We start from the raw sequence: 19,734 nt of genomic DNA on the forward strand, positions 1-19,734 counted from the left end.
GATATAAAGTGACATATATATCACTTATGAGATTATTAAATCGAGCCTAATGTCTTTTGTTCAGAATATTTCTTTTATTAAATCATCTTTTATTTCTGAACAAATGTTGAATTACTGTTCAGATGTAAAAGTAGAGGGAAATAGCAGTGACTAAGATATAATATTAATAGGTTCACATTTGCATATCACAAATTACTTAAACTTTTAGAATCCCTTAAACTCTTTTTGGCCTTGGAGAGCTAAAATCCCTGAAGTGTGATTATGCTTCAGTGTATGTAATCACAAACGATCAAGGTTTGAGCTACCATTTATCAGATCACATACTGAGTATGTATTTTAAGGCAATCTAACAATTAATTTAAGATGGAAAGTTTGGTAAGCACCTCAAATATTTCAATTCATGGTATTTTTTAGTGTAAAAGATAAAATGCATATAAAATAGCACATCTCCAAAGCCCTCTGGGGGGAATTGAGTCTGCAGATGCTGGAGATCAGAGTCAAAAAGTGTGGCACTGGAAAAGCAGAGCAGGTCAGGCAGCATCCGAAGAGCAGGAAAATCAATGTTTTGGGCATGAACCCAAACTGATGGGAATGATGAAGGGCTTATGCCCAAAACGGCGATTCTCCTCCTCCTCGGATGCTGCCTGACCTGCTGTGCTTTTCCAGTGCCACACTTTTTAACTGAAAGCCCCACGTTCTTTTCATTTTGCTGGTCTTATGTTACTGTGGAGATGATAGAGACTAAAACCTTGCAAATGGCCACTTGTTGTATAAGTCTACTGATATTCACTTGAAATCATTAAAAAAGTGAATCAGGCAGTTTCAATACTGCAATCCCAATTTTACCCTAGAACATCAAATTAGAAAGTCGTTCCAACACAATTGATTCTTAATGGACAATTTTATGTATGAGCGCATGTATATCTATAAATCCTAAGCATACCATTCAGGGCACTTATGCCCTGGGTTCCAGTAACAATGTTGGCTCTTTTTATGTTGACTGTTCCCGAAGTAGTGAATCATAGAATCCTTATAGTGTGTGAACAGGCCATTTGGCCCAACAAGTCCACACTGACCGTCCAAAGAGCATCCCACCCAGACCCTACATTTCTCATGGCGAACACACCTAACCTATACATCCCCAAACGCTATGAGCAAGATAGCATGGCTAATCCACCTCACCTGCACATCTTCAGACTGTGAGAGGATCCCAGGACACCCAGCAGAAACCCACATAGACACAGAAAGAACATTTAAGCTTCACACAAACAATTGCTCAAGGGTGGAATTAAACCCGGGTCCCTCATGCTGTGAGACAGCAGTGCTAACCACTGAGCCACCATGCCACTGTGTGGCTGGTGATTATCACCAATTTCTGCATGTCAGGGCCAATGGAAACACCAAAAAGGTTTTGCATGAACTGAAAATAATTATGAAACTTTATGCTAAAAAAAGGTTGCGATCTCCTGGACGATGAATTTCTACAAACATAGCCATAAGTTTGATTTAGCTTATGTGTGTGATGTCTTTGAGCGTGAGTCACTGCTGTTGCTTCCACTTTTACAACCTGTGGGTTTGTCAGCATGAGTATGACAGCACTTACTGTAGTTGTCCCTGTTTGCCCCATGCCTTTTCTCCTTCACAGTCATTCAATGACAAGCGTAAAAAGAACCTCATCTTTTCACGAAAATTCCCATTCTACAAGAACAAGGACCACACTGAGCAGGATACCAGTGATCCAGAACGTAAGTAGGACTAAGAGACAGCATAGCTCACAGTGCTCACAACCATATGTACATAAAGGCAGGGTGAGGCTATACTACTGTGACCAATGTGTGACAGCAATCTGGATCCCATCATATTATTACTCTCGTAAACTAGACCTTTTTATAAACAGGAATAAAAAGGAGTTGCTCGAGAGAGAGGTAGAGACCATATCCTTTTTCTTTCAACTTAAGTATATTGTATTTCAAAACAATCATAAATCTGGCCTAGAATTAAATAATATTCCACACTGTTCAAGACAAAAGATTGTTTACAGTGTTAATGTAATAGATATGTAATTGATTTTATAATTTTTCTGTACCCCTGAATTGTACAAGTGTCTTTTATCTACTGGAGTACCATGTTCCTCTATTTATTTAATTGCAATGCTACTCACATGTTAAAACTAGGTTTGTTATCTCAGCAGACAATGTAAATCTATTGTTTATTGTTCAATATGAAATACAATGTGCTTTTGGAGCTAAAGGGATACTGTCTTTGAATTGCACTATTTTGGTATATATTAATTCACGCAAAAAAATCTCAATTAAGTATGGTAATGTCAAAATGTCATGTAAAAACACTGGGCTCCTGATTGGCTTATCTGCATGGTCTGTCATGGTAGTATTCAGTTCAAATCCACTGACTTCTTCCTTCCTCTTCTGCGGTTATTCTTCCTGTCTTTGCTTGCTGTCTGGGGACTACTGTGCAGGAGATCCCCGGGTTAGCCGACGATGGTTATGGAACAAAGACTCTGAGTAAGTTTTGAAGAATGACCACAATGACATGCCACTATATAATTATTATTTTTTTTTTGCATATATTCTAAGGAGAGTCCCAGCATGTAAAAATTGAGCTTTAGTAGAATACCAATATGAATGTCCCAGATGTTTCAGTTTCTTTTGTTTATGCATGATCAATCAAAGTGTGCAAATTACTATCTGAACACCTATTAAAGTTTGTTTTTTCTGTCTTGACAACATCCATTGTTTATTTTATAATAATAAATTTGTATGTGCTGCTGGGATGCACAACACCATGTGTGGACATTGTTCTATCTAGGAGTCTGCATTACTCCCCTCTCCCTTTTGCACTTTCTCCCTGTCCCTCAAATAATTACTGCTGCTGTTTTAAATGCTATTTCTCAATATAAGCTCCTTTATGTTTTAATAGTACATTTCTGTTATGCAGCATGTATACAGTTCCCTTTCTTAAACCTACTTATGTTGACACAGCTTTGTGACTCATTTTTTGACTCTTCCTAATTGCAGAACATCTTACTTCTAATGCCAGCGATAGTGAAAGTAGCTACAGTAAGTTCATTTAATTTTTGAGTACCATATTAGTTCCAGCTTATTTGCTTACTGTACAAGTTTTAATACATACTTTGATTATAATTATTTATTATAGCTTACTATAATGTAATACTATGTAATATCCATTCTGTACATTATGGTATCCATTCAAGAAATGCACAATTTGATATGAAACTTCTGAGACAAATGACAACCAAATAATGCCACAATTGATTTTGTATAAAATAATTTACGATCAGAGCTAATTGTTGTAAATTTAAACTCTTTTAATTGTTGTGGCTTATTTTATTTAACATGCAATTCACTTGTCTTCTGGTTTGTTAAAATAGCCATTTGCTTTAAAGTAAATGCTGTCTGTCTTCCTTCTTAAGCTTTCCAAAATAAAATGGAAAGCCACAGACCATTTTCATGGTTTGAAGTGGAATTTATTATAAGCAATGATTAAAAACAAATTACTAACAATACTGCAATTATTTATATATTTGAAAGTCAAATAGCAAATTTCAGAAACATGAACTGTCTGAGCTCAAAATGTTCTGTTAAAATCTTAGAATCATAGAACTCTTACAGTGAGGAAGCAGGCCATTTGGCCCATCGAGTCCACACTGACCCTCCAAAGAGCATCTCACCCTTGGTTTTCAATATATGATATCCTTTATACTGAGTAAGCACTGTATTTAAGTTATGAGTGACTAAATTTTCATTTAATAAGAACTGGAATAAAGAATTTTTTTTTGAGATATTTTGTTTCTTTCTGCAATTAGGGAGCCCAGAGGACTGCATTCTTTCATATGAACCAGTTATACAGCAAGAGAGTAAGTCAAACTGAAGTACAGGATATAAAACAGTTTTTGGTTCTTTTAGAATTTGTATGTATGATAAACCAGCCAAAATTCCATGAAATTCACACTGCTTCAGATATGTTTGACATTGTAAGAGTACTATGGAATCATAGAATCCCTACAGTGTGGAAGCAAGCCATTCAGCCAATTAAGTCTGCGCTGACCTTCCAAAGAGTATCCCACCCTTACCGCCCAATCCTTGTAATCCTGCATTTCCCATAACTAATCCACCTAGCCTGCACATTTCTGGACACTGTGGGTAACTTAGCATGAAAATGTGTTGCTGGAAAAGCGCAGCAGGTCAGGCAGCATCCAGGGAACAGGAGAATCAACGTTTCGGGCATAAGCCCTTCTTCAGGAAGGGTAACTTAGCATGTCAAGTCCACCTAAACTGCACATCTTTCCAATGTGGGAGGAAACCAGAGCACCAGGAGGAAGCCCATGCAAACAAAGGGAGAATGTGCAAACTCCACACAGTCATCCAAGTCTGGAATCCAACCCAGGTCTATGGTGTTGTGAGACAGCTGTGCTAATCACTGAGCCACCACGCTGCCCATGAAATGTGATTTTTAAAAATTGAAATGTTAATTAAATCATTCCTCCATCTTTCTCTTTATTGTAGTAATTCTGTTTATTGTAGTGTTACTTTAGCATTGTAATATGCCATGCCTTAAAAGAACTGAGGACCTCAGTGCAAACAGCAACTGCATTGAAATGTGTTTATTTATTTATCTCAAATGAGACCTAAGGGTAAATTTTCCCTTTTTGTTTAGCTATGTGTTATGTCATGTGAGTTTCATGGCACATGGCTCATGGCAACTTTTTCTCACCCAATCTTCCATCTTATAAATTATACGTCTGGGGTATACGTCTGGCACTTGCCTCATGGAATGACATGGCAGCAAAGGCAGAAGTACTTGCTGCTGCTAGAACTTTGCAATGTTCCTGCCACTGGTATCCCATGAAACTCCAGCTGTGCACCACTTCAGATGCTACATTCTAGGAACTGCCCTTCACACTGTGGTACTGTGCTGCTTTTCTCAAGAAAATGGCCCAAAACTTCATGGTGGCTCCTCAATTTGCTAATGAAGACCTGGAGGTGCTAGTGGATAGGGTGGTCCAACTTTCCCTATTGACCAGCACCAGACCAATTAGCCTGGGTTGAGGTGAAGTTCTAGGTCAGTGCAGTCTTCCAGTTGAAATGCAATGCAGGAAGAAGATAAACAATCTTTTGCTCTCTGCACGGCTAAGTGCAACCATCATCTTTTTGCTGCTTTACTCTCACAGGGCCACCCTTCACTCTTAACTCTGTATTGCAATTGCCTCTCATCAAGGATCATGAACTATAACTCTCACTCTTGAAGACATCATGTCCTTTCAATGGCTGTCACCTATCTCATTCTCCCACATTATAAACCATTCCTGCTCTCTGTGTTTCTGCTTACTCACACAGGATATTTACCACCTCTCCTCTCATGCATCATCACAAACTCCTTCAACGATTTTCATCATACTTAATTCCCCTTTTTGTCACAAGTGGGTGAAGGTCAAGGGTAAGGTGGGAGGCAAATGTAAATCCCCTCACAATATATGAGGAAAAGATTTTGGATTTAGTTGAAGAAGAGTTCCAGATGTCAAGTGATGACATGGAAACCTCCAGGGGCAATCAATACAGTAAGTTTCATTGTGCTGCTCTTTAATTACCACCAACACTAACTCATTTTTAACCTGCATAAGTTTTTAACACTCTTCCAAAATAGTTGCCTCTTTTTCTTTTGCAGACACTAACAGTACCCAGTAAACTTTCTTTCCAAAGAAGTTGACACTGGGGACCCTCAGCTCCACATCCATGCTGAGGAGTAAGTGACTGACCCCTCAGAGGGTACGATGGCAAGACTTTCGCCTGCACACTTCACACAGAGACTTGCACTTTGATGGTTCTGTATCTCGATTAGACTTGGGAGGAAAATCTGGAGAGCACATTGCTGATCTATCTCTGAAGCCATTCATGGAAAAAAAAACACCTGAGGTTCTGACACTCCGAGGACTGCTGGAGACCAGGCACCTTCTCAGTCCCAACCAGAGGAAAACTCCATGGTCTCGGCCATCAATGACTTTATCAAAATGTACAGCCAGGCAGGTTTGTCAGAGCAGTCAGTAAGGTGGAACAAAGGATGAATTGTCCATTGGTACAGTGCTGGTTAGGCAACATGCATCTGGCTATCTGTATGAAGGAATTGGTGACATCCATGGAAAGCCAGGCCCAGCATGCTTAGTAACTGCCAGATATATGCATAGAGTCGTAGAGATGTACAGCATGGAAACAGACCCTTTGGTCCAACTCATCCATGATGACCAGATATCCTAACCTAATCTAGTCCCATTTACCAGCACTTGGCCTATACCCCACTAAACCCTTCTTATTCATATACCCATTCAGATGCCTTTTAAATGCTGCAATTGTATAGGGCTCCACCACTTCCTCTGGCAGCTCATTCCATACGTCCACCACTCTTTGTGTGAAGTAAATTGTCCCTTAGGTCCCTTTTATATCTTTCCCCTCTCACCCTAAACCTATGCCTTCTAGTTCTGGACTCCCCCACCCCAGGGAGCAGACCTTGTCTATTTATCCCATCCATTCCCCTCATGATTTTGTAAACCTCTATAAGGTCATCCCTCAGTCTCCATTGCTCTAGGGAAAACAGCCCCAGCCTATTCAACCACTCCCTATAGCTCAATTCCTCCAACCCTGGCAACATCCTCGTTAATCTTTTCTAAATCCTTTCAAGTTTCACAACATCCTTCCAATACAAAGGAGACCAGAATTGCACGTAATATTCCAAAAGTGGCCTAACCAATGTCCTGTACAGTCGCAACATGATTTCCCAACTCCTATACTCAATACTCTGACCAATAACGGAAAGCATACCAAATGTCTTCTTCACTATCCTATCTACCTGTGACTCGACTTTCAAGGAACTATGAACCTGCACTCCAAGGTCTCTTTGTTCAGCAACACTCCCTAGGACCTTACCATTAAGTGTACAAACCCTGTTCTGATCTGCATTTCCAAAATTTATCGCATTTATCTAACTTAAACTCCATCTGCCACTCCTTAGCCCATTGGCCTTCTGGTCAAGATCCCATTGTAATCTGAGCTAACCTTCTTTGCTGTCCACCAAACCTCCAATTTTGGTGTCATCTGCAAACTTACTAACTATATCTCCTATGTTCACATCCAAATCATTTATATAAATGATGAAAAGCAGTGGACCCACCACCAATCCTTGTGGCACACCTCTAGTCACAGGCCTCCAGTCTGAAAAGCAACCCTCCACCACCACCCTCTGTTGTCTACCTTCAAGCCAGTTCTGTATCCAAATGGCTAGTTTTCTCTGTATTCCATGAGATCTAAAAGGAAGGGCTTATGCCCGAAACGTCGATTCTCCTGTTCCCTGGATGCTGCCTGACCTGCTGCGCTGTTCCAGCAACACATTTTCAGCTTCCATGAGATCTAACCTTGCGAACCAGTCTCCCATGGGGAACTTGTCAAACATCTAACTGAAGTCCATATAGATCATGTCTATCATTCTGCCCTCATCAATCCTCTTTGTTACTTCTTCAAAAAACTCAATCAAGTTCGTGAGACATGACTTCCCACGCACAAAGCCATGTTGACTATCCCTAATCAGTCCTTGCCTTTCTAAATGCATGTAAATCCTGTCCCTCAGGATTCCTTCCAACCATCACTGATGTCAGGCTCACCTGTGTATAGTTCTCTGGCTTTTCCTTCCCACCTTTCTTAAATTGTAGCACCACATTAGCCAACCTCCAGTCTTAAGGCACCTCACCTGTGACTAGATTAGAATAGATTACATTACATTACAGTGTGGAAACAGGCCTTTCGGCCCAACAAGTCCATACCGACCCGCCGAAGCGTAACCCACCCATACCCCTACATTTACCTCTTACCTATCACTACGGGCAATTTAGCATGGCCAATTCACCTGACCTGCACATCTTTGGACTGTGGGAGGAAACCGGAGTACCCGGAGGAAACCCACGCAGACACGGGGAGAACGTGCAAACTCCACACAGTCAGTTGCCTGAGGCGGGAACTGAACCCGGGTCTCTGGCTCTGTGAGGCAGCAGTGCTAACCACTGTGCCACCATGCCGCCCACTATCAATGATACAAATATCTCAGCAAGAATACATGGACCTGCACTCTATCACAGTAGTCATTGAGTTGCTCAGCAACACTAGCAAGCTGAGGGAATGAAGCACCTCAATATCACTCTTGGCCAGCAGGTATCCATAAGGAGAAGGAACTATATTAAGAACCTTCACAAGTCCCTCCAGAGGTACCTCACCCCGTACATCTGAAGCCAAAGTCGGCAAAGCTCCAAGCTGAGGGATTGAATCTGTATCTGGGTAGAACTGGGCTCTCTATGCCCAGTTGACCACCAAGTCTTCTAGGCCAGTAGGACTAAATATAGCAAAAACAAATTGTTGGAGAACCTCAGCAGGTCTGGCAGCATTTGTGGAAAGAAAGCAGAGTTAACATTTCAGTTCCAGTGACTGAGATCTTGGGATTCCTTCCAACCCTCTGCCTTTCATGAGAGACTTCACTGCCTAATATTCAGCTATCATGTATTGACTGAAGCTTTAACAACTACCTAACTTTAACACCATTCAAGTTAGTGCCCTGATTCACTGTCTGCTGTTTTTTATTTGCTATTCAGTAGGACTGTCAATGTATTGATAGTTTAAAGTGGGATCACCTGATGGCATCATGCATTCAGTCAGATGGATAAGAAAACATTTATTCAGCAACAGGAAAGGTGAAGGAATGAAAAAAGAAAACCAGGTCCAAATATCCTTTGTATTAAGCAGGGATTGCTTGCCATATAACAACAGAAAATTGCACAATTAAAGGAAGTCCAAACCCAGCTTAAATTCTCTCTGGCTTCTTTACTGTGATCAATGCATTGCTCCATCATGCTCCTTGAAAGTCTATCCCAGTCAATGTCCTGATTCCCATTTTCATCGACATCTTCAGAATCCCCCATTTCCTCTGCATTCAGAACATTCTCCTTTGTCAGCTCCAGGACTCGACTCAGTATGCCACAATGATGCAGCACAACCTTTTCAGAATATACTGTAAGGCCCCTGTAGATACCTCATTGATCAGGAGGCCTATGGTCTGTTCCATTGTGGCCCTACTGGTAACATAAGTAGGGTTTTATCTTTATTTTATGTCAGGCTGAGGGTTTTGAAAAGGTGTCATGAGCCATGAAAGAGCATAGTCTTTATCTGCCAGCAGCCAATCCTATAATGCCCAAGGATATTGGAAGGATCCAGATTTCTAATATATATAGATCATGGCAGCTCACAAGCTATCTGGCACAGAACTCTGAAATCTGGCACTATTGGTCACATATAATCTGAAATTAAGATGGGGCCTTTTCTGTTGACAACCTCTACACGCTGGTGAGAGGTATCTCTCAAAGCAACAAGGGTGCAGTTGATAGTACCCTGCTGCTGGTAGAAGTCAGTGATATTGAAGAATCTCACTGCCCGAGCTGCTTGACTCTTCATAATCACTGAGGGGAGATGTAGTCAGGTGTAATCTGGAGAAAATACTATCAGTGACATTTCAGATGCATTAATGATTTGAGGATTGGGAAATGCTGTACAAGTTCCCAGTTGCTTCTTGAAACAAGCTACTGGTATAAAAACTCAGAGGAGCTGAAACCTTAGTGTCCACCCAGTCCTTCTGAGTGCAATTCCTATTCCAGCTGTTGACACAGTTTGGTGATGATAGGCCGAAGCATCCATAATCTGTGCCTGCACTGTGTTTCCAAAGAGTTTCACGAAATCTTACTGAGTCTCCTCAGTTGCATCTGCCTTCCTGTGGGATCTTCAACAGCTGCTTCTCCCTCTGGAAGCTACACAGCAGATGCTGTCTTTGCAGGGCCTGCTGATGTAGTTGAAATTGTTGTTGCCATCAACATTGTCTTCACATCTGAAGCAATGCTACAAGACAAAGTCCATGTCAAATTTGTGAACAGGTAATCTGTGGGGAATGTTAGAAAGTGAACTCTACTTCATGTTTGTACTCCTCATATCAATCATTAGATTAGATTAGATTACATTAGATTACATTACATTACAGTAGGAAACCGGAGCACCCGGAGGAAACCCACGCAGACACGGGGAGAATGTGCAAACTCCACACAGTCAGTCGCCTGAGGCGGGAATTGAACCCGGGTCTCTGGCGCTGTGAGTCAGCAGTGCTAACCACTGTGCCACCGTGCCGCCCAAATCATTATGAAGTAGCATTTTTTATCCTGACACAATGTGCTAAAGAGACTTCACAGGGAAATAAATACACCCCACACCCAAAAAAAGCTAACCCTGAACATCATAGACAGTTCTGTTAGCAAGTGTGTCAACTCTGAAGCATTTTGTTCAGTGTTTGCTATGAATGCATTTAAGTTAGCATCTGATTACATTTACTCAGTTGATGTGACAAGGAGGCAAGCAATGTAATGGTCTTGACTGTCTGAGGCCATAATTCTTGGACAATGAATGACCAGTAATGACCTGTTACCAATTTTATGCTCAAAGTGTAGTATTATTTAATTGGTGAATGCATGACTAATGCAATTGCCCCTAGCAGAACCTCAACATCAAGCAATTTTACTCCATCCTTGAAAAGGGATGCATGCCGCTATACATGCGATGGCAGCCATTTTATTTATTTTTTTGCAGGTGACTTTGCATTGAAGATGGCACAGTTTCATCTCTTTGTTCTTTTGAGTGAATCCTAAGCCTAAACCTGAGACTAGGATGATCCTCCCTATATTTCATGTTCGCTTATGCATTGCTGTTGGTTTCTCCGGCTTTTCAGCCTACCCCATTTCCATTCGGTCCCTTTGTCTACAACTTACCCGCAGAGAGCAGAAAACCCACCCACACAGAGCACCTGTCCCCTTCTGTGATTTCCTGTCCTTTAATCTTGAATTTCGCCCTTTCACTATCATCATGCCCTCACAAATCAGTCCAATGAAAACCATCCCCACACTTCAGTTTCACACTTTCTCTGGACTCCATGGACTGCACCATGGTAAGCCACATGACTATTAACATCCAAAACCATGACCTAACCCCAGTGCAAAGTGAGTGACTGCTCAGAAATTATGCTAAAAGCCATAAGGTGCATGTGTAAATGCATGAGATGCATGTATTTCCCTGCATGCAAAATGATTGGGCAGAAGCATGCAAGCCGTAGATGTTTCTGAGCTCCAAAGTGAAATCATGAATGGCTGAAGTGATGTGAGAGTTTGACTGAGAGTAGGCATGATGATGTAGTGAGCTAGTGGTTTGCCATTGCCACCTTGTGTAGACGAAGGGTGGGAGGAGTACAACGTACATGCAGAGATGTTGTGTGAAGGCAGAGTTGAATGAAAGCCTGGAGAAGCAAACAGTGAGCTCTTGCTGCCAGGATACTGCTCTGAATGTCATGTCAGATTTGATGCCATCTAGCTTCTCAAGGAGGAGAGGAGAATTCAAAGCTGCATGGAGATGCAGTGCTTTGGCCTACTAATGAGACAGAATGGTTGCATAAAAATAAGGTAGTCACCGCTCATTAGCAAGATTCTGAACTCACCGTTTAAACCTTGGAGAAAATCAGAATTCTTGGTTCTCACTGTTGAGATACCAATTTATTTTTTCCTCATATATTTTATCGCATTTTTTGTCTTTGCCCATGCTGTTCAAGAAAGTAGAAAATTCCTCTCATCATTTCCAGTCATATTTGAAAATCGGTTTGACTATGATCTGGGATGACAGCATGAGCAAGATTCTTTGTTTGTGGTTTAAGAATGAAAAAGACTGATGAAGACACCTGATGACTGTATTTTTCAGCTTCTCATTCTTCTGGTTCTGTCTAAAGTAACGTGATTGCTTATTTTAATTACTGATTGTGATAATGTATTTCTAATTGAAAAATGTTTTCCAAGGAGGATTTCATATTATTATGAAATTTATGCACCCATTGCCAATTTGCTGACTGGTGAAACTAATAATCTTTCACTATTTGTTCTCTGAAAGTCTTTCAAAGCTTTGAACATTCTCAGACCTCCCCCATCCCCACCCCACCTAAATTTCTGTGCTCCTGTAAATAGTTTTAAAGTTTGTCACTCTCTCATTTTGGGTAATTCATTTTATCAGTTCCAAAATACACCTTTTTACGTGAGTCTAAATATCTTTCTACATTAGGATGTCAACAGCTGCACACAGTAAAGATTTAAGATTTCCTACAGTGCAAAAACAGGCCCTTCGGCCCAACAAGTCTCCACCAACCCTCCGAAGAGTAACCCACCCAGACCCATTCTCCTACTCCCTACTAATGCACCTAACACGATGGGCAATTTAGCATGGCCGATTCACCTGACCTGGACATCTTTGGACTGAGGGAGGAAACCAGAGTCCCTGGAGGAAACCCACACAAACATGGGGAGAATGTGCGAACTCCACACAGATAGTCGCTCGAGGCTGAAATCGAACCCAGGTCCCTGGCGCTGTGAGGCAGCAGAGCTAACCACTGAGCCATCATGCCATAACGTTGACAAACAAGTAATGAGATTGTCACTAATTTTAGGAGAACTGAAGAAAGGCAAAATTAATTCAAAATGCTGAATAAGAGGACATGACTTCAACTTCTTTAAAGTTCAACGTCCCATATTTCTGTTTTTACTTAATCCCTTACATATAAGATTGATCATTATTTTCTATGACTTTTTCCATGAAAACCTACTTTTAAATAGTGGTATGTTTGCTAAATGATTTGTTTCCTCCACTTCTTTTCAAACCTTATATTAAAATCTTTTCTCCTTATTCTGATTCTGTACAACGTAGCTGTTCATCAACCTTTACTCAAATTGTAGATTTTATATATCCACTGCAAATTGCATGCATGTACATATAAAATCTAATTAAATTAGTAAACATAAACCAGTCTTACAAATTTGCATTCACTTTCCCTGATCAGCTCTTAACTTTATTAATGCACTCACTAATGTTCCCCACATTACAATTGATATTAGACTAACTTGTTTACAGTTTGTGGACTTATTTTCCCTATTTTGAACAGGATTTAATGTTTGCTATCTTTAGCTTTTGGTAAAATCCTCAAAAACTTTGATCAAAATGCAGTTTTGGCACACATTTGATAAATGCAGAAGCTCAGAACACAGCAACAGTTCCTTAGAATGTGAAATTTATTTACAAATTGTGTTTTAGGCTTTTTCCATTTGCCTTAACTCTTCATTGTAATTTTTACACGTGCTTATATGGTTGACATTTTTTAAAATTTTTACTGATTGTTGGCATTTATTCCTTTTCTAAATCTGCCAACTGAGTTCTAAGAAAAGATTATTTTAGTCACTAAAATCCATAGTGAGATCCACAGCAGCTAGCACAATATGAAAGCAGAAAAATGGAGTACAGGATTACTGTTGGAAAGGTAAATACTTTGCATCCAAAAGTCATGATCAATAGCTTTAATGAGATCCTTCTCCCCAATTCTCATCTGGCGTCGTTCGTACTGTAGTAGTGACAGTATTGAGTAGTAACAGCTAACTAGAAAATGATTCCAAAGCAAACACATTAAATGCTGGAAATCTAAATTTAGGAGTGGTCTCAAGAACTAGCAATCATGGGCAGAGGGAGCCTTTGGAATTGAAAGAAAGGACAGGGAGCTGGCTCTCAGCAATCACTTTTCTACCCTATGTCAATTTCCTTGATTGTGGACTAGTGCAAATTGTGGGATGTACCCACTGTCATTAACTGACCACTTAAGGATCTTAATTAATGATTGGGCATGAAGATTTCACCTACCATTTCAGATGGATGCCCTTTAGTCAAACATTTGATTTTTTAAAAATACAGTTTAATCTGGCTCATTTCCTGATGCAAACCTAACAGTCTGTTATTAGTTACTGTGCCACACAATTCCCTCATCTGTTGTTTATGTGGGCAAGCTGTAACAGGAATTCAAATCACTTATCTTCTGGGTTGCAGGCTTGGGATAAGAGTCAAGGAAACTTGCAGTCAGTCTGGGACAGTTGGGAACCTGAATGTTATGTGCTAGAATCAGACCGTGGGAAATCTCTGTTTCTTACCTGAGGTCAACTGGACATTCTGTAATCAATACAATGCTTGCAACCTCTTTGCCATTATAGGCAGAGGAGCTATGGCAAAAAACAAAGTGGCACAAGTAATGGGTAAATTATTCAAGGACTTGTCTCTCAACCAGTGAAAAAGGGTTTCTTAATGCTAGTGTACTTCAGTCATTTAAGCCATACAGGTACTTATAGCTGGGAGACTCTCCTATCTGGCTCTCCAGCTGCCAGCAGATCCGAGACTGGTGCTGAATAAACTGCCATCCCAACAGTCCTTTTGCCCTCATTACATTTTTTTATGGCAGACAAAGGTTTTCCAGGCTTCCCATGTTATTTCTTTTTCTTATTTTGCATCAGTTAGGCAAAGTTTATCATTCACTTAATTCTGATTCTCACTTGGTCACAGATATGGCATCACAGTTATGTGACTGTGTTACAACACAAGGTAAACCCTCCTGCTTAATTTAAACCAGCAATACAGAAAAGAGCTATCGTGCAGTAATCTGCAAAAATTCAAGAAGCTAAGAACTATTTAAAGTAAAAATTAACAATTTTATTTCTTAAAATATGACAGAGAATAATTAACTAACAACTATTTACAACTCCTTCCTCTAACCTATCTTTTACCTTCCCTTTTATAATACTAGCGCTGAAAATGTGTTGCTGGAAAAGCGCAGCAGGTCAGGCAGCATCCAAGGAACAAGAGAATCGATGTTTCGGGCATAAGCCCTTCTTCATTCCTGAAGAAGGGCTTATGCCCGAAATGTCGATTCTCCTGTTCCTTGGATGCTGCCTGACCTGCTGCGCTTTTCCAGCAACACATTTTCAGTTCTGATCTCCAGCATCTGCAGTCCTCACTTTCTCCTTTTATAATACTAGTCTGATAAAACCCCCGATTAAGATTTACCAAAAATTCAAGTTTTCAAAACCAGCCAGCTGTCGAATCTTCTATTTGGATCTTCCTGTGTCTTTTCTTCTTAGGGATTATGCTTCACAGGTCACGGATCGATAAAGGTAGCTTTTAAGAGCGCTATTCTCTGGGTAGTCTGCAGATGTCGTTGGCTTGGCAGTTCTCCTCTCAACTGTTCAATTTTCCCCAGTCTTATATCCCAAAGCATCGGATTGTGTCATTGGCTTTTAAGATTGTTAGTATATTAAATTCAAATTTGATTAGAGTTTGGTATTTTTCAGGGTATAATTTAAACTGATTGCCCTAATTCGAATCTGTTTTATCGTTTCTAGGCAACCCAGCTAATCTAGCTTTCGACCAAATATTACATTGTTACCTTATTAAGAACACTTGGTGCGTCAGGTAGTTCTGCTAGCTTTTAACTCTCTTAACGATACAGTACACCCACATCTTCATAACAACTGAAACACAGGTACTGTGATCCCTCTCCTTCTTAGGAACTCGCCAACAAGCAGATATTGGGAAAGCCTTTAGGGTACTGAATCCATTAGTATTGTGTAATATTGTGCCTTTTGTTACATAAAAACTGTAATAACTCTAGGCAATGACTGTTAATGTCTGTGGAAAACTACATATCTAAATTAATTGAACAAGGTTCATAAATTAGTATCTCATGCAAAACTGTCCTCACAGGTAGAAACAGCAGTAAATATGACACCCAGCATAGTTACAAATTAATTTGTAACTTTTAAGATGTAACTTTTTACAGGGAGTATGTCATTAAAAGTAGTATCATGTTGATTTTGTAAAGTAAATAACATTCATTTTGTTTTTCAGTTAATTACAGTAGACCTGTCATTATTCTGGGCCCAATGAAAGACCGAGTTAATGATGATCTGATATCAGAATTCCCAGACAAATTTGGCTCTTGTGTACCACGTAAGTGATACCAGTGGAAGGATTGTCACTGTTTAGTGTACTTTGCATGTACTCCAGTTATTTCTGATCATATCTCTACATTTATGTCTGAATGTAAAAGTAAAAAAGAATTGGATATACTAAGTAGTGTTAACTATAAAGCATCTTGTAATGAAAATATATGGTTAACAATCGTTGGGAAATCAAAACATGTTGCAATATGCTTTATTGATTGTATATAGCATTATTCCACAAGTTCCTAATACCCACCTGATCTATTACTATTGCAATAAAGTGCAGGTTTAACTTTTTCCACTGTACTACAAGCTCATTTAATTTGGAAGTGAAAAGTTAAGTTAATAAATCACCATCCAATAATATACAAAATTGGGAAAGGGACAGTAAAAGTATGATTTTCCAATGCTTAATTGAAGAACTCTTCAAGAACATTTGATCCATTTGTGCACAAATCAGGAGCTTCTTGTGTTGTGGATCAATTTAGAATTTGCAATTGAATGAGATATTCACAGGGCTTAGGAAAAGTTCAATCAGAAATCCAATCCATCTCAAATTCCCATATATAGTTTACACAAAGATTGGACAAACAACAAGTGAATAAGCTACTTACAGGAGGTATGTTGATCATCTGAATATCACAATAAGCTGTCAGCCATCATTTTAACATTCGTTCCATTTTTTGTATAAAACATTTGGATTTTCCAGACTTTGAGAATTTTAGGCTTAAAAAGGCAAGAGTGGATGAATTCAGGCAAAAATTGTCCGCTGACATTAATTGAAGGTGCAGGATTTGGACAAACTGGAACATTTACCCTAACTTGTAACCATTGACCCTCCCCCCTATTCATAGCATTTTCTGCTTCCTCTCAAATAATATCAGAACCTCCCCCTAATCGTAACCCTATTGCAAATAAGAATCCCTAGTGACCAAGGTTCCATCTGCTCTCCTGACTACTGCCTCAACCTGTTGGCTGACAGAACTCTAGCAGTTAATTAGGTTCTGGATTAGTGGTGCTGGAAGAGCACAGCAGTTCAGGCAGCATCCAAGGAGTTTCTAGCAGCACTAATCCAGAATCTGGTTTCCAGCATCTGCAGTCATTGATTTTATCCAGTTAATTAGGTTGCCTGTGGACAGTCTGGTGATTGAAATCGGAGGAATGTACTGTCTTTCTCTACTCCTATTATATATTTAATTGTTTTACGATATTTCAATTATATAATTTCTTTTTTTTTATCAGTATTAAAGTAAAAAGATCCATCAATCAAGTGACAAACCATTATTGATTTGTGGTATGAAAATCTAAATGTTTATTCCTGTAAATAACCTAAAATACGCTCACTAACACATACATAAACAAACTAAAGAAAAACAAAAAATAATTTCTTCAGAGATTTACTTTAGGAGCAAAGGAAACATTTTTGTGCAATAATTGTTTGTTTTGAAGGCAAAAACAATAAGATTTGAGATGTCCAAGTTTCCATTCCAACCATATCCTGGTGAATTAAGGCAGATGTAACTGAACACAGGCAGTTGTCACTATATGTTCAAGAAGTAGCAAGGAGAACTTCCTCAAAAGGTCTTCATGAGAACACCTGAATCAGTGTGCCAGACAGCTGACTGCATGAACAACAAGGATTTTTTTTTCGGAAACAGGAGGGAGATGTGCTCGAAAGCTTCTTTTCTTCAACAGGCTAGGCACCAACTGCCAGTTGGAAACCAAAACAATGTATGCTACCTGCAAAACAATATTCATACAGAATAGTCATCAAAGCCAGAAAAGTGCTTTCTGAGAAGTGAATTCAAGTTGAAGTCATGTAATTTCCTGGTAAAGTCTTGTTAATTTGATTGTCCATTTGTTAAAGAGCAATCCAAATATCATTCCATGGCTTAAAATTAGTTTTTTTTTGCTGCAATCTTTCAAACCTTAACTCGTCAAAAAGGGGCCTCCATAACAACAAGTATCTGACAGGAAAAATGTAAAAGGACTACTGGTTAAATACAGTCAGACATTTAAGCAAAGCTTTCTAGATTTCCCAACAAAGAAGATACTAAACCTCAGCATCACCCTGTCCCTCAATATCCCATGGGCTTACCCATGAATACTGACCCCAGGGGCAAAAATCCATGAGAACCACTGGGGAAACTGTGCTAGTGGCCAGGAATGTATCCACCAGAGGACCGGATGCCATAAGGTGAGATAAAGTGGTGCACAGATACAACAAGGATGCTGCTGGCTGAAGGGCAGGGGATGGCAGGTAGTCAGAAGAAAGGTCTGAGTGTTGGTCTCACTTCCCCCAACCCCTTTTCCTAATTGAGTCCCTCAATCAGCCTCATGTTTTACCTTTTGGATCCATGTGTGGCGACTGTGTCTCCATCACTGTGAATGTCAGCAAAGGCAGAATGAGGCTCTACAGTAGGCTTGAATTGTCTACGTAAGGGTTTCAGTATTGTGGATGGGGCAGGAAAGCTGTTAACAAGAGTTCTTGTCCCAAACATAATTGGGCAGTGGTGGTAGATCCCTACCTGATGCCTTCCTGCCCACTTAAGTAACTTCTTCTCCATCTTAAGAAAGCATTGAATTCTGCTCAGTATTGTATTGCCTTAGTCCCTGCCAGACTTCAACATATATTTTATACAGCATATAGCTGTTCATTTATGGCCCTGTAGCTAATCTAGAGATCCAGATAATCCAACCGTGGTAGATGGTGGAATTTGAATTCAATAAAAATCTGGAATTAAGAGACAAATGATGACAATTAATTTATGGGCATCACTGGCTACATTTAGTGCCCATCCTTGTTTGTCTGCAGGTACATCCATAGCACTGTTAGGGATGGCATTCCATGATTTTTTACCCATTGACAGTGAAGGAACAGTGATACAGTTCCAAGGAGAATGGTGTGTAGTCTACAGGGGAACTTACAAGTTATGGTGTTCAGATCCATCTGCTTCCCTTGTTTGCTCAGGTGGTAGAAGTCATGAATTTGGAAGCTGCTTTCAAACGAACATGAGAAACATGTAGTACTTTGCAGATGGTACACAACATGCCCGCATGAATTAGTAGTGATGGAGTAAATGTTGAAAGTGATGAATGGGATGCCACTAAACAGGTTGTTTTATCCTAGATGATGCTGAGTTTCTTCAGTGCTACATTGTTCTTATTTAAATCTTCTGACTAGCAATGAAATGTCTAGCTAACTTTCAGGGAATGTTTATATCTGAACAACACCTGAATGTCCTTTCAAATGTAAAGTGCAAGACACCATGTTGCAGTGCTTGGGGAATAGACCATAAGACCATAAGACATAGGAGCGGAAGTAAGGCCATTCGGCCCATCGAGTCCATTCCGCCACACAATCAAGGCTGATGGGCATTTCAACTCCACTTACCCACATTCTCCCCATAGCCCTTAATTCCTTGTGACATCAAGAATTTATTAATTTCTGCCTTGAAGACATTTAGCGTCCCAGCCTCCACTGCACTCTGTGGCAATGAATTCCACAGGCCCACCACTCTCTGGCTGAAGAAATGTCTCCACATTTCTGTTCTGAATTTACCCCCTCTAATTCTAAGGCTGCGTCCATGGGTCCTAGTCTCCTCGCCTAACGGAAACAATTTCCTAGCATCCACCCTCTCCAAGCCATGTATTATCTTGTAAGTTTCTATTAGATCTCCCCTTAATCTTCTAAACTCCAATGAATACAATCACAGGATCCTCAGCCGTTCCTCATATGTTAAACCTACCATTCCAGGGATCATCTGTGTGAATCTCCGCTG

The 19,734-nt window shown here is 40.0% G+C and overlaps 1 protein-coding gene across 15 annotated transcripts in view; it reads left to right on the forward strand.

The window, feature by feature from the left end:
- dlg2 (discs, large homolog 2 (Drosophila)) overlaps window positions 1–19,734 on the forward strand; it is a 968,837-nt gene that overhangs the window by 904,100 nt on the left and 45,003 nt on the right. For 12 of the 15 annotated variants that reach the window (XM_043691613.1, XM_043691618.1, XM_043691620.1 and 9 more), the window contains 4 exons: window positions 1,646–1,745; window positions 3,036–3,077; window positions 3,845–3,895; window positions 15,858–15,959. In XM_043691613.1, the coding sequence (XP_043547548.1) occupies window positions 1,646–1,745; window positions 3,036–3,077; window positions 3,845–3,895; window positions 15,858–15,959 (295 nt within the window). Of the gene's footprint in view, window positions 1–1,645; window positions 1,746–2,476; window positions 2,523–3,035; window positions 3,078–3,844; window positions 3,896–15,857; window positions 15,960–19,734 lie in introns of all 15 variants that reach the window. The other 3 variants (XM_043691619.1, XM_043691627.1, XM_043691629.1) reach the window with 1 other exon arrangement.

The sequence above is a fragment of the Chiloscyllium plagiosum genome, chromosome 6 (assembly GCF_004010195.1).
Source record: "Chiloscyllium plagiosum isolate BGI_BamShark_2017 chromosome 6, ASM401019v2, whole genome shotgun sequence".
NCBI lineage: Eukaryota > Metazoa > Chordata > Chondrichthyes > Orectolobiformes > Hemiscylliidae > Chiloscyllium > Chiloscyllium plagiosum.